A 15,571-nucleotide genomic window follows, 5' to 3' on the forward strand; every position below is an offset into this window, starting at 1 on the left:
CCCCCCCCCCCCCCCCCCCCGCCAGGAGTCTGGCTCCAGGCTCAAGCGCCTTTGTCTCAAGAGGAAGATGTGTTTGTCTGGTTGGCTGCTTCCTCTCACAAATTCATACATACTTGTGATTTTGAAAGATCAAACAATAGAGAAATACATCAAAGAAAGGATGAAGGTCCTCACTGCCCTTCAAAGGGGTAACCATGGTAACAGATGTGTATCCCTCCAAGACCTTTGCTATGCTTTTCTCTATCTCTCTCTCTCACACACACACACACACACACACACGGTTTTTTGTTTTGCTTGGTTTTTTACATGATAGGGTTCTTTTTTTTTTTTTTTAAAGATTTTATTTATTTATTTGACAGAGACAGAGATAGCGGGAGCAGGAACATAAGCAGCAGGAGTGGGAGAAGGAGAAGCAGGCTTCCCCTCGAGGAGGGAGCCCGATGTGGGACTCGATCCCAGGACCCCGGGATCATGACCTGAGCCGAAGGCAGACGCTTAACGACTGAGCCCCCCAGGCGCCCTACATGCTAGGGTTCTTTATGTTAACTACGGTCACTACAGAGCCTAGAACAGTGCCCAGCATTCGGGAGCTACTGCCAAGTATTTGATGAATAAATGAATATGATATACATAGTAGCTAGTAACTTATTTTTAACTTAAAATTATCTATTTGGGGCAACTTTATACATACACATGCGTCTTTTTTTTTTAAGCCTTTTTTTTGAGAGCAGTTTTAGGTTCACGCCAAAATTGAACAGAAGGTACAGAGATTTCTCATGTCCCCCAGCCACCACACATGCACAGCGCATTAACCAACACCCCCCACCAGAAAGCCGTGGTTTACCTTGGGGCTCCCTCCTGGTGTCGTACGCTCTCTATATACATATGACAAATGTATAATGACATGAATTCATCATTCTAACATCATTCAGAGTATTTTCACTGCCCTAAAAATCCTTTGTGCTCCGCCTACTCATCCCTCCTCCCCCACCCAGCAACTAACAACTGATCTTGGTCTCGTTTCCATAGTTTTGCCTTTTCCAGAATGTCATATATTTGGAATCATACAGTATGTAGCCTTTTCAGACTGGCTTCTTTCACTCAGTGACTGACCTTTAAGTTTCCCCCATGACTTTTCCATGGCTGGATGGCTCACACACCTTTGTTTGGTGTATGCTCGGATGTGAAGTATTCCACACTATGAATGTGCCATAAAATATTAATCGTTGCAGGTTTTGGCAACCCCAACAGCACCTCAGGAACAGTCGTGCATAAGTATGAACATTTCCACCAGGCAGATTCCTAGAAATGGAATTGCTGGGTCAAAGCATATATAATTTTAAACCTTGGTCAACGCTGCCAAATTGTTCTCCAAAAAGGCTGCAATGACTATGACAGTGCCCTTTCCACACACCCTCACCAACACCAGATATGATTAATCCATTACAGAATTGCTTTTATCATGAGCAACACGCCCCCCCGCCCCCCCGTGGGCTTTAATTAAAATGGAAGTGTGTGGGGCCCCTGCTGTTTGGCAGGCACTGTGCTAAGCATGGCGCTTGCTTTATCTCTAACTCCCCCCGAGGCTGGCATCGCTATCGTTCTCCTTTGCAAGAGGAAGAACTTCACTAGTAAGAGGCAAGACTTTAAATTGGTCTGGCCCTGCGGCTCCTGCCCGCAGCGTCTCCCGTGTGGGACCACCGGACCAAGTGTGGCTGGAGTCCGTCTGGAGGCGCTCCCAGAAAGGCGGGCGCGCGGAGTGAGGCCGCTCTTTGCCTCCAGCCTCCCGTGTCTCCTCTCCCAGTCGCCACTGGAGGCAGTGGAACCGCATCTTTCGCTGGAAGTGCCATGACGTGATCAAGTCCAAGGTCTTCTATTGGCTGGTGATCCTGGTCGTTGCCCTCAACACCCTGTCAATCGCCTCCGAGCACCACAACCAGCCTCTGTGGCTGACCCACTTGCAAGGTGAGACACAACAGAGTGAAGCCGGGAAGAGGACAGATGAGGCCAATGGCCAAAGCCAGCCCGTAGCAGCTCAGGTTTGGCAGAAGACGTCAGGCAGATATTGACATTGTTTTCTAGAAATTACAGGCTGGTAGTACTTCTTTCCTCGTGGCATTACCAGGGGGCAATAAGAGCAACTCTTTGGGAAGCCCAGGCGTCTGGGTAGAGGATCACAATTTCGGATACCGAACATAAGGATTACGAGCAATCTAGATCTCCAAGCATCCAAGTTCAAATTCTACTCCCAAAACAGCAATCTTTCACCAACTATTTATTGTATGCATACTATATGTAAGGCATAGAAAAAGAACTCAGACATGAAGAGAATTAATATACTGCTTTTGCCTTCCAGGAGCGTTCTTAGCCAGAGGAGAAGATAGATGCTCACGAATAATGTCAAGTCCATATAGGGACAGCAACAATAGAGGCAAATATGAGGTAGCAAGAGAAGGATTACAGGGGAGGAATGTTGGAGCTCCATGGATCTTAAAGAATAAGTAGATGAGCCCCCCAGCAGTCAAAGGGAGGGGAGGATTCCCACAGAAGGAACAGCATGTGCAAAGATGTGCAGATATAGAACAGTATGGAGAATTCAGGGAGCTGTAAGAACTTCAGATGTGACTGAGAGCAGCAGGAGGGGTGTTTGCTCATAGAGGCCCTTAAATACTTGAGTAAAATGTGGGGACTTTAAGCCTCAGGCGATGGGAAGCTAATGAAAAGTTGTCAGCAGGAATAGAACACGATCAGACTAGAGTTTCTGAAAGATCAGCTTTGGTGGAAGCCAAGTCAGCCTCATCCCCATGATAGATGTGCCTCTGCATGTGGAGCTCTGGACTGCGAAAAGGCAGAGACTAAGAGAACCGGGAGACCAGTCCCAACATGGTGGACCAACTAAGCGCGCTCCCCACTGTAGACACATAGCAATGCTGCCTAAGTCATAATAACAATATTTCAAAGAAAGGCAAGGAAGTCTCTGGATGGCAGAAATGAAGAAACCACTGAAAGCCAGAGCAGTGAGCTCATGAGTTGATTTCCAGACACATTCTAGACCTACAGCTAAACTCTAAAGGGTGGCGGTTGGGTCCCATGCGCATGCAGGGACAGGAGACTGGTCCCACAGCCTGGGTGAGGTGAGGAACAGAACTGACCCCCTGCATAGAGCCAGAGCCTAGGGCTGCCCCTATGTGAGGGAAGCAAAAATTTCACCGCATTGGGCCAGGGAAAGAAGGTGGAAGTTTATCCATGCTGGAGGCTCTGGGAATAAGGAAAAATGTCTCAGGTGAAAAATTGAAACCCAATCTGTGCCCTGTATAAGTATGGGGTCCAATTTGCACTGTTCCATATGGTATAGGGACCCTAAGCTAAGATAGTAACATAAAAAACTAGTCACAGGCAAGTGAAACCCCTGTGGTGCCCAGCAGAAGCAAACACAAGCCACCTCTTAGGGATGCTTCTCAACCCAAGGCATACAGAATTCCTGCAGGGAAAATGTTTCCCAAAGAAGAGCTCACAACAAAACAATCGCAAACCAAATTAGGAAGAGGGCCACCCTGAGGAAGAATTATCAAGCACAACCAACAGGAGTTAGCAACCCCAGGAGCCTAAAGTAGTAGAACAGTACAAAAGACACTATGCTTAAAGTGATGAAAAAGATAAAAGAAGGGATATAACGAGAAAAGAAGACTGTCTTTTCCTATGGGAAGGAGCTAGGAAAAAATGCACTAGATGAGATGCATGCATGCATGCATTCATTGCCACCAATCTTCTCGAGATCCCCTTGACTTTGCCAAGCATTGCCAATGCATTGTCAATGCCCAAATGTGGACAAGATGTGAATACTGTTCACCAAAAGGAGTCAGAGATTTGAGGTTCCTGACCTATGCAGATAAATGGGTGGTAGTGCCACTTACTGAGATGGGGAAGGCAATCAATGGCTGGGTGTGTTTGGGGATGGGGGAGGATGGGCAGTACTCAGCAACTTAGTCTTGGGCATGTTGAGTTTGAGGTACCTTTGAGATATCCCAATGGAAATGTCAAGAAGGCAGATGGAAAAACAGGTCTGGAACTCAATGGAGAGGTCTGAGTTGAAGAATTAAAATTCAGGAGTCGTTGGCAGGGATGGCCATTGAAGCTACAGTCTTAGAAGATAGCACCAGACCAGCAGAGGATAGCGTATGCTAAATGTACAGCTCAAGGTCAGCATCCAAAGATTAGGTAAAGAATTGCATCTGCAGAGGAAGCTTGGGAAAAGCAGGAGAAGCAGAAGAAATCCAGAGGGATATGGGGTCACAGAAGCTAAGGAAAGAGAATATTTGAAAAAGCAAGGCTGGTCAACTGTGCCCAGGGCTTCTGGGAGGTCAGGAAAAAATGAGGGTTAAAATGCCCATTGGATTTAGTGACCTGGAAGTCATTGGTAAGCCTGAGAGAGTTTGTTGGTGGTGTGATCAGGTGGACCCAGTTAGGTATGAGTTAGAGAGCAAATAGGGCAGGGCAGGGCAGGCAGAAGTGAAGGGATCCAAGTAGATAACTCTCTGGAAGTTTGGCTGTGATAGGGAGGAGAGAGCTAGGGCAGCAGCTACAGGGAAAATGGGGACTTGGGCATTTAAAAATGGTGATGGGAGAATCCAGTTGAAAGAAGTTAAACACACAGGAAAGAAAAGGGATCATTGACAGTGGATTTTGTGAGGTGGGGGTTGGGGGGTGGGCAAAGCATAGGTGGACAGGTTGGCTTTGGATAGGTAGAGGACCCCCTCCTCCAGCAGGAGAGAAGGACGTGTACAGTAATGAGAGAGTGGCAGAGCTTAATTAACTTAAGTGAAATTAAAAGTAATAAGACTCACTTGAGTTAAACGTGGTATGGTTTAGCGTTTGAGAAATTTACATCAGCGTTCCTTCAATGGGCAAACATTCGCCAGGTTTTACGGATTTTGAGAGTGGAAAAGGGATGATGTTTTGGAAACATGGTGAGGGTGCTTGGGGCGGAGGGCTCGGCCAGGGCAGAGGCCTGGAGGCAGGGCGGGGAGGGAGGGAGGGAGAGAGCAGCGCTGAGGCTGGGTCGCCCACCCTGCAGACGCGGCCAACCGGGTGCTGCTGGCCCTCTTCACCATCGAGATGCTGATGAAGATATACGGGCTGGGACTGCGCCAGTACTTCATGTCCATCTTCAACCGCTTCGACTGCTTCGTGGTGTGCAGCGGCATCCTGGAGATCCTGCTCGTGGAATGGGGCGCCATGAGCCCCCTGGGCATCTCCGTGCTGCGCTGCATCCGCCTCCTTAGGATCTTCAAGATCACCAAGTGAGCGCCGGGCGGCGGGCAGGCGCAGCTCCCGGGGGGACCCAAGAGGACAGCGTGCCTGGTCTGGTCCGCACGGGCTCATTCCCTGTGGTCTGGGGTCTGGGCAAGTTCACATGTGGCCTCTTGCCCAGGACTTCCCTCCCTCCTTGAAAGAAATGACTTTCCCCTTTTGACCTCATTCCTTTATTTTTTCCTCCTTACCTCTTACCATCTTGTGGCAGGGCAGGGATGCTGGGGGGCATGGAGAGGAGGGAGGAAAGAGGATAAGAAGAGCGTGGGAGAGGGAGGAAGGAGAGGAAGATGAGAGGAAAGGAGAAATAGGGAAAGGCGATGGAAATGAGGAGGCGGAATGAATAAGGAGGGAGGGAGCGTGGTGAGGGAGCAGAGACGTGCTCATCGGTTTCCCAGGGTTTATTGGGCACCCTCCTGAGCTGGGGACTGTGCTAGGCACAGGGGGTGCAGGGGTGCATGGGAGAGACGTGGTCCTTACTCTCATGGGTTCTGCAGTCTGGTGGTGTGACGCCCCTTCTCCCTCTGCGTCCCCTCAGGCCTGAGCCTTTGCCCTAGCCTGGCCAGACCTCAGGCAGTCCACGGAGGGGGCACTGGAGGGGGGCGCTGCTCCTCTCCACCTGTGACCCTCTGCCTTCAGGTATTGGACGTCTCTGAGCAACCTGGTGGCGTCCCTCCTCAACTCCATCCGCTCTATCGCCTCCTTACTGCTGCTGCTCTTCCTCTTCATCATCATCTTTGCCCTGCTGGGCATGCAGCTCTTCGGGGGCAGGTATGACTTCGAGGACATGGAGGTGCGGCGCAGCAACTTTGACAACTTCCCGCAGGCCCTCATCAGTGTCTTCCAGGTAGGCGGTGCTGCGGGTGTTGAATTGCACTTCTGTCCTTCAGGAGCAGGGTGGGCATCACCTCCTCCAGGAAGCCTTCTCGGATCTGCTGGTTTGAGTTCAAGGTCCCCTATCCAGGCTCCGTCTTCCCCTGTGCTCCTCTCCATTGCAGTAGTTGCTATTTGTCTCCTCCACCCTCCGGAGCCTAGGAGCTGCGCCCAATTTGTCCTATTTGTCTCTGTCCCTGGTACCTAGCAGAGTTCTGGCCCATAGCAGGGTCACTGATGCTGACTGAATGGCGTCCAGGGGCCTGTTTCTCTCCCATGCACTACTCCTCTCTCTGAGCGTAGAGTCAGACAGTGAGCTATTCCCCAACAAGACTGAAAAAGCCCCAGAGAAATACCAACCGTTTCTCATTGCGAAGACATGGCTCAGCTAATGTTCTCTAGAAGCCACCAAAGGAGCGTGGCTGTGACTTACCTGAGGCCTCCAGAGCCACGGGCCTCCTGGAGGAGCTTCCTCAGTGTAGGGCAGAGAAACGCTCCCCTGTGTTGGAGCCGGCACTCATGAGGAACATCAGCTTGTTGGCACCAGTGAGAAGGGCAGTGTGTGTCCATCAGCTGGTCTTATAGATGACCTCGCCCTCTCTTCCATTCACCCCATGGCTGGTTGGGCATCACGTCTGACAAGGCACTTGACATTTCACACTAGTTCTGGAGGCTGGGAGGCCAGGAGGCCTGGGTGGGCTCAGTACAGTTAAGCCTGGGCATTAGGAACGGAGACAGGGAGGTGGTGACCCCACAGTCAAACTCCTTGGCCCTGGAGAGGCAGCAGTAATATTTCTGACCATTGGAAGAGGTTCCAGGAGGAGAGCCAGGACCTTTCATCCTGGCCGTGGATGAAGAGAGGAAAGGTCTAGGGGCCTTTTGGGCCATGTGGTCCCGAGAGAAGACCCTCGAGTCCCTCTGCGCCACCCCCCACTGTGTTCCCTCTCCCCCTAGGTCCTGACAGGTGAAGACTGGAACTCCATGATGTACAACGGGATCATGGCCTATGGTGGACCGTCCTACCCGGGGGTGCTAGTGTGTGTTTATTTCATCATCCTTTTCGTCTGTGGCAATTGTATCCCCTTGGGAGGAAGAGGGCACAGAAAAGAGCTGAGGGAGGGGGTGGGAGAGACGGTCTGAAAACGGGGGGTCAAGGGCACGCACATGCCAGGCAGCAGGCCCTCCGGCTGGAGGGGCGCCCCCAGACTCATGGTGCGGGGCAGGGGGCTAGGACATAGCATATAGCAAGTGCAGGATAATTCCTTCCACTGGGAAAGTTCAAGGACTACAGAGGTGACTGGTTATAGGCGGGAGGATTTCATCCCAGAGAGGCTGGTGAGCCTGGAGCAGGCAGGAGGAAGGACAAGTTTTGGCTGTGGGGCCATGAAGATGGTGGGCAGCCTGGTCCAAAGGTTTGGGAGGCAGGGAGGGAGGAATGAGCGAAGAGGAGACCGAGAATGAGGCAAGCAGATGGGAGGTGAGGTGGATGGGGCAGAAAGAGCCAGCAGTTCCCCGGGGGTTCTGACGTCTGCACATGGAATTTGGTATTATGAGTAGAGGGGGTGGGGAGGGAACCAGTGTTCCTTGAGCTCATGTGTGCTGAGCATGACACTCACGGACAATGCCTCATTGACTCCCCACACAGCCCTGTGTGGGAGCGGGGATCAGTCCTGGATGGGAAATGGGGGGCCCTCAAGGCTCATCATGGGCACCCCTGTGCAGCCAGGCTTCCCTGAGGATGCTCGTCCATGTCCTCATGCCCATGCCATCCCATGTGGTAATTCTGGCAAGAGGTTCTCTGACAAGCCCACCAAGGGAGTGGGGTTAAGTCCTGCCAACCCCTGGGCAGGGTGGGATCCTGGCCCCAGAGGTTTCCCTTTCATCCACAACCCAAGACTCCTTAGCGGGATGCCCTCAGATATCCTGCTCAATGTCTTCCTGGCCATCGCTGTGGACAACCTGGCTGAGGCTGAGAGCCTGACTTCTGCCCAGAAGGCCAAGGCTGAGGAGAGAAAGCGCAGGAAGATGTCCAAGTGAGTGCTACATCCCCAGCAGGGAGGGACGTGGCGTGCTTGGTGGTGGTCTCCCAGCTCTGTGCAGGCGGCTCCTTGGAGCCTGATGAACAGGGGTTGTGCCTGGTGACCCCTGCCCCAGGGGGCAGCCTTCTGCAACCAGCACGTCTAGGGATGGCTGATGTCCTATGAGGTGTCCCTGGGCGCAGAATTGGAGGTGGCCTCAGGAAATGTGACGGCAGAGCCAGGTGGGTTGGACCAGGGGACCCTGGTGGGGAGTTCTAGGAATTCAGCCGGCCCTGCCACTGAGTCACCGTGCTTCTTGCTTTCCCTCTGCTGAGCCAGGGGCGTGTCAAATGTGAAGTGGTGGTTGGCTTCTCGGGTCTGTTACAATTCTCTCCCTCTGTGAGTTTGTTGTGTAACTCTCCGGAGCCTGAGACTCTCCTCTAGGAGGAGACAGGTCTCCCAGACAGTGTTTCTCAAACTCTAATTGCAAATGAATCACCTGGGGATCTTGTTAAAATACTGATTCTGATTCAGGAAGCCTGGGGTGGGGTTGATGGTCTGCATTTCTAACAAGCTCCCAGGTGGCGTGGATGCTGCGGGCTGGAGAACCATACTGAGTGGTTCTAGACAAAGGCCTGCTTCCTCCAGTGTCCATGCCTGCAGGAATGGTATGCCCATTCCTGGGAGGCAGGCTGGGAAGAGAAAGAGAGAAAGACCAGCAATGGTTGAGCCCCACCTTGGACCAAACCATGCTCCCACACTGAATTCTTTATGAAAAAGGTGCAAAGCCACTTTCCACCCATTTACCCATCAATGAACACTGGGTGTGGCTGACCAGTGAGCCATATTTAGCCACGGGCCCAAGCTGGGCATCATGCCCTCTCATCACAGACTTGCCCAGGCCTGTAACCTTTCCCTTTTGGCAGCCTACACTGCTCCATCCTCCACAGAGCCCCCTGAGCCCTTGGTGCAGGATCCCCCTGAGGATGCCATCAGACTAAGCAAATCCCCGAGAACTGTCTGGTTGGGCTTCCACTGTGGGCTTCCTCGGTTTTTTAACTCAGGGGTCTCCCAGACAAGTCAGAGGAGGAGAAATCAGTGATGGCCAAGAAGCTGGAACAGAAACCCAAGGGTGAGGGCATCCCTACCACTGCCAAGGTGAGCATATCATGTGGGGTATTTTCAGAGGCAGGATGGGGAGGAACTCTGCAAGTCCTCTGGGTCACCCCCATGACTTAGGGTGCTGGTGGGTGGGTAGGGAGGTGGAGAGGGGCTATCTGCTTGGTTATCAGCCAGGTGAGGGCATCTGTCTCCACTCTACTGGAGAGAAAGTCAATGGCTACACTCCCACAAGGAATCCTTTGTACTGAAAGGCACAGATGCCCCAGTCTGGGAACCAGAATTCCTCAGAGTCCCAGCTTCCCACCCCAGTCAGGGTGTCTCCTGCCCCACTTGACACCCCCTGTTCCATTGTGAGACCCAGACAGGATTCCCACCACTTCCTGCTTGCTCCAGCCTCGCTCTACTCAACCCTTCTGGAAGCTGAGGAAGCAGAGGTCAGAGGGTTGGGGAGATGGGCCCCAGAGAACTAAACCGGGAGTGCCATGCACAGGCTCAGACAGGCTGAGGTCTTGGCAACTCATCTGACCATTCTGGGCCTGGCTTCTCATTTGTAAAGAGGGAATGATCCTAATATTCCCTACTCCCCAGGCTGTAGGGAGGATTGAGCTACCGCCCACGCTGACCCTCCAGTAAATGCTCAGTAAGCGGAAACTGCAGGTTTGCTTTCGTCATCTTCATTGTATTCCTTCCGACAGCTGAAAATCGATGAATTTGAATCTAATGTCAATGAAGTGAAGGATCCCTACCCTTCAGCTGACTTCCCAGGTGAGGATCCTGGGACTGTCGGGGGTGTATCCCGGGGCTGATTTCTCTCCAGGGGCAATCTCTTGCGTGTCCCCTACCTGGACACTTCCATGAGGGGATCACGACACAGAGACATCCCTTCTGACCTAGTCACACATGTAAGCCATCTGCCAGCCTGCCTCTCTCTACAATACACACGATCGAAACCCCCACACATTCTATTTTCATTTAATTCAGCTAGTATTTGTTGAGTGCGCATTATGTACTTCAGTGCTGAGGACTCCATTTTCAAGTTTTCCATTCTGGCCACACGGAGCAGACCACAGATGAGGACATGTCTGTCTATATGGGGTAGGAGATGGACAGGTTCCTCGCCCCCAAAGTGTCCGGCAGTGCTGGGGGCTAGACTGACACATGAATAAATAGAATCTTGACTTGCACTGTGGGAAAATCAAAATGAAGGAGACAAGGGTAGGGTGGGCAGGAGGGTAATACACAGCCACAGATGAACGATGAACGTCTCCCAAATGCAGATAACCGTGGCTGCCGCAGAAAACCATTCATCTGTGCCAAGGAGAGAACACCTTGGGAAGAGCAGAACCAGGCTGGGTTCATGTGAAAGAGCCACGTGGAAGAGGCCTGAAAGCCCCAGAGCTCTGAGGTTCTCTCTTAGCTCACTCACGGGTCCTCGGAGCACAGGGTCACTGGTGCAATTTCACGGCTATTTGTGGAATTGGCTGATTAGCATCTGTTTGCCCCAGTGACTCTTAAGCTCCAGGGGGACTTTTTGTGCTCCAAATGGCACCCGCATAGGCACTCAATAAATAGAATGAATGAACACATGAAAGGATTTTGCAAAGTGAATGTGTGGGGAGCATGGAGCTGATAGAGACAGGACTAATAATATTTCTTCAAATGTCTGCTAGCAATGAATATTTGGGTTTTAAAATAATTCATCTCAAGCTGTTTCATCTAAGGACCATGACCTAGCAGATGAGCATGGCTGGTGTGCCGGGGAAAATGGCTGACCCAGGAAATGGGAGGTTAAGGAAAGGGAAAAGGGTTAGAAAGAAGGGGGAGGGTAGAGGGTCGAGGGGATGTGGGGTGGGCAGTTGGAAGAGAGTTCTCACCAAGGAGGTTGAATATGTTTATCCTGCTTCTTTCCAAAGACCATTTGAAATGGCTTAAGCTTAGGACAAAATATATGGACAATGAAATTAACAAAATGGGCGTAGACAAGGGAAAAAAGAAAGCAAATATACTAACTCTAAGAATTAACAGTTTCTTCCATTAAGCATAAGATGTGTTTCGGGGTCCTTGGCAGCCAGGGCAAGATGGGAAGTGTCACATGAGGACGCTGGTTGTGAGGAAGGAGAAAGGGTGGTGAAGCTGAGAGCCTGTGCGGAGAGCAGAATCGAGTGCAGAGAGCAGAATATAGTGGCTCTTTCTGGGCTTCCCCCAGGGGCTCTGTCAGGGGGCCAGTAGAGGTAGGGATGAGGTGACTATGGGGTGAGGGCAACAAGAGACTGGGCAAGACCTGCACAATGAGGGGCACCCCGACTTTTGACAGCGCCCTGCAGTTTGATCACTGGATCCTCGCCTCCCCCTTCTCCCTGAGGAGCTGTCTCATAAGGCCATGAGACCTACCAATAAACCTAGAGGGTCCATCTCTTCCTCCTCTACCCCTCCCACCCTGGTATCTGCCTCCGTACTGGCGACTGGCTGAAGCTCAAGGAATATTGATTTTTTTTTTTTCATGCTGGCAGTTCCTCTCTGAAATGATTATTTTTAGAATCCTAGCCCAGGAGAGGAACTCAGAGTCTATTTATTTCAACAAGCCTCCTGCCCCTAATCAATTTCACAAATTGGGAAGCTGAAGCCCAAGAAGGACAGTGACTTGCCTAGTTGGCTCAGCAAGTTAGGGGCAGAGCCTGGACCACACCTCAGGTCTCAACTGAAGCAGGTTCCCCTCTCTACTTCCCAGCTGCGAGCATTTGAGATGGTGTGAGTCCAGCCCTGAGACAGAAGATGAAACAGCAAGTCTCCTTGACTTTGCTCCTGGCCCCACTTCAGGAGGGTTCTGGGACCGACAGTTTTCCCTGACAGTTCACACCTATTCCCTGAGGGGAAAGGGAGATGCCTGGGCTGGACTCTGCTGACATCCTCGTGGCCAGCATTGACCTGCTACCACCCTCACTTTCTGGTTGCTGGGGGTTCATGGTTGCATTCAGAGCACAGAAGCCTGGGGAGCAGTAAAGTATGTAAAGATGCCCCCGATTTCTCTCTCTCCCCTCCCCACAGGCGATGATGAAGAAGATGAGCCTGAGATCCCCGTGAGCCCCCGACCACGCCCCCTGGCTGAGCTGCAGCTGAAAGAGAAGGCAGTACCCATTCCAGAAGCCAGCTCCTTCTTCATCTTCAGCCCCACCAACAAGTGGGTGGCCCCACGGCTGCTGTGTCGGGTGACTGATGGGGCTCTCAAAAAGGGCTGGTTTCTGCTCTGAAAAGACCCCTTTCTCCTGATTCTCTGGGCTTACAATTACACCGTGAGAAACTGACTCCCTTAACTAAGATCTTGCGCCCTGTTTAAAATGCTAGTATCTCTGGGAGAAGTAGTGCTTGAAACCTTAGCAGTTACTTACACCTAAGCGGTGTATATTTTGTATATTTTGGTTCCTTCTGAGGGCAAATTTAGACAGCACAAGGGAATGAGAACCAGGTGAAGCTGTAGTTCTTACTGGCTTCACAGTTTTACACCTTTAAAATATGCATAGACTATAGTCGTCACAGAGTTTCATCTGTCTGCTTCATGGATGGAGATCAGCCTGCCCCATTCGTTTGGCTGAAAACCACAGGGTGGCAGAGGAGTACTGGGGTGGGTGGGGGAAGGGGTTTGGTTGGGAGAGGGGACTGAGGCTGCAGGAACCGAATGAGGGGCGGGGGTCCCGCGTGTCCAGCCAGAGGACTGTTCAGATGTAGGCCATCCTTCTCCACTGACCCGGGACGGAGGGTTCCAGTGTCTCTCTGCCAGACAGAGGCTGGAGAGGCCTGAGTGCCTGAGAGCTCACAGCTCTCCTGATCCCCTCGCCGTCCCCCCAACAGGATCCGTGTCTTGTGTCATCGTATTGTCAATGCTACCTGGTTCACCAACTTCATCCTGCTCTTCATCCTGCTCAGCAGTGCTGCACTGGCCGCTGAGGACCCCATCCGGGCCGAGTCTGTGAGGAATCAGGTGATGGTGGACCCCTGCTTTCTGCCAGCACGGCACCCCTCCCCACCCCAGGCCTCAGCCACCTGCACACTTCACTCTGGTGCTCAGAGTTCAATGTATGTTCTACACGGCCGTAGGCCATCAGAGTCTCTTAGAGTTTAAGTCCCTGGAGGGCCAAGACTGCCCAAACCACTCCTTCTGAACAGTGTTGTCACAGCATGCAGCACAGATAGGCTCTTGATGCCGAGTTTTAATGATGATGGTGATGGTGGTAATGGTGGTAGTCGTGGTGGTAGTGGTGATGGTGATGGTGATGATGGTAGTGATGGTGGTGGTGGTGATGATGATGGTGATGGTGACAGTGATGATGATGGTGACAGCGATGATGATGGTGGTGATGGTGGTGGTGGTGGTGACAGTGATGATGATGGTGGTGGTGAAGATGATGGTGGTGGTGGTGGTGATGGTGATAGTGGTGATGACTGTGGTAATGGTGGTGATGGTAATGGCAATGATGGTAGTAGTGGTGGTGGTGATGGTGACAGCGATGATGGTGGTGGTGATGATGGTGGTGGTGGTGATGGTGGTGGTGATGGTGGTGGTGGTGGTGGTGATGGTGATAGTGCTGATGATGATGGTGGTAATGGTAATGGCAATGATGGTAGTGGTGGTGGTGGTGATGGTGATGGTGGTGATGGTGACAGAGATGATGATGGTGGTGGTGATGATGATGGTGGTGGTGGTGGTGATGGTGATAGTGGTGATGACTGTGGTAATGGTGGTGATGGTAATGGCAATGATGGTAGTGTTGGTGGTGGTGATGGTGATAGCGATGATGATGGTAGTGGTGATGATGATGGTGTTGGTGATGATGATGGTGATGGTGGTGGTGATGGTGATGGTGGTAGTGGTGGTGGTGATGGTGATAGTGATGACTGTGGTAATGGTGGTGATGGTAATGGCAATGATGGTGGTGGTGGTGGTGACGGTGTTGAAGATAATAATGATATCATTGTTCGGCCCTTCCTCTCATTGACTTCTGTCCCCCCTACGCTGTCACCAGATCCTTGGGTATTTTGACATCGCGTTCACCTCTGTCTTCACTGTGGAGATTGTCCTCAAGGTGAGTGAAGGCTGTAGGATAGCCTGGGTGAGCGGTGTCTACAGGCCAGGAAACAGACCTGATGTGGCTCCAACTTACACACGCTGCCCTCACTCAGAGGCCGGGTTGCAGGGAAAAGCAAGAGGAAAGCAGAGAACATCAGGGAAGGACTCACCAGACCCAGGAGAGCAGATGGGGTTGTTGCTCGTAAGCTGGGCAAGCAGGTGAGCAGGTGACCAGGTGGGGACATGAAGTACAACCAACCTGCAGCCTGTGCACCTCTCAGCACCTCTCAGTGAGCACAACCCGTCTCTATGAAGCCTTGGGCATTTTTCCCCCAGAGGGAAGGCACAGTTAGCCTAAGAATAGACCCAGGGAGCTGTGATTTGTTCCTAGACCTTTGTGACACATGACCTCTCCAGGAGTCCCCAGAGAAGTGACCTCCACCCTGGGTGGGTTTCTGGCAGCTCTGCCCTATCATGGCCCTCCCCTTCCTTACCCATAGCACATCACTGCTCTCCCATTCTCAGGCGGACACACGGAGTTCACACCGTTACCCTCACCACCGTAGAGGGTGTGGGAGGCAGAGGGAGGGCCCATCTGTGACTGAGACCCAGTAGCCCCAGCCTTCACCTTCATGACTGAAGAGGGGAGAGGGGGGCTTTGCAGGAAGAATAGCCCAGAGCAGCTGCAATATGAATTCAGAATAGTTCCTTACATCAGGGCCCTTGAATACTAAAGGAGTTGAGCAGAGGGATGGTGCCTTCCCTGAGGTCCCAGAGGGCTTCCTGGAGGTGGTGGCATTAGAGTTAGACCTTGAGGTTGGACAGGACTTCATTAGGGAGAGATAGCAGGGCTAGTCCGGGAGGACAGAACAACAGCACATGCATTGTGAAAAGGTGTTTGGGATGTGCTCAGAGAGGAGAAAGTGGTCCCTTTGGGCTGGGACATAGCACAGAACACACGGGAGGCCTGGCTTCAGAAGTCAGGAAGGCAAGTTGAGATGAAATCACCTTCAATGCCTAGAAAGGCTTTGAGCTCATCAGACTTCAAGGATATAAATGTGTTGGTGCAAAGGGCCTGGGAGATTATCACAGAGCACAGGAAAGAAGCTGAGAGACCAGCGAGAAAGTGGGACAACGGGGACAGGAGGGGTCAGGGACCTGGTGAAGGTCTTCCGGTCCTCGCCGG

At 51.9% G+C, this 15,571-nt stretch overlaps 1 protein-coding gene across 1 annotated transcript in view; it reads left to right on the plus strand.

Annotated features, from left to right (window-relative positions):
- CACNA1S (calcium voltage-gated channel subunit alpha1 S) overlaps positions 1-15,571 on the plus strand; it is a 68,191-nt gene that overhangs the window by 26,576 nt on the left and 26,044 nt on the right. Inside the window, exons 10-19 of the mRNA XM_032422202.1 lie at positions 1,805-1,965; positions 5,075-5,300; positions 5,950-6,157; positions 7,138-7,258; positions 8,102-8,216; positions 9,266-9,359; positions 10,019-10,088; positions 12,369-12,501; positions 13,170-13,299; positions 14,342-14,401. Of these exons, the coding sequence (XP_032278093.1) occupies positions 1,805-1,965; positions 5,075-5,300; positions 5,950-6,157; positions 7,138-7,258; positions 8,102-8,216; positions 9,266-9,359; positions 10,019-10,088; positions 12,369-12,501; positions 13,170-13,299; positions 14,342-14,401 (1,318 nt within the window). The remainder of the gene's footprint in view (positions 1-1,804; positions 1,966-5,074; positions 5,301-5,949; positions 6,158-7,137; positions 7,259-8,101; positions 8,217-9,265; positions 9,360-10,018; positions 10,089-12,368; positions 12,502-13,169; positions 13,300-14,341; positions 14,402-15,571) is intronic.

Source organism: Phoca vitulina, unplaced genomic scaffold (assembly GCF_004348235.1).
Source record: "Phoca vitulina isolate PV1807 unplaced genomic scaffold, GSC_HSeal_1.0 scaffold26, whole genome shotgun sequence".
Lineage (NCBI taxonomy): Eukaryota > Metazoa > Chordata > Mammalia > Carnivora > Phocidae > Phoca > Phoca vitulina.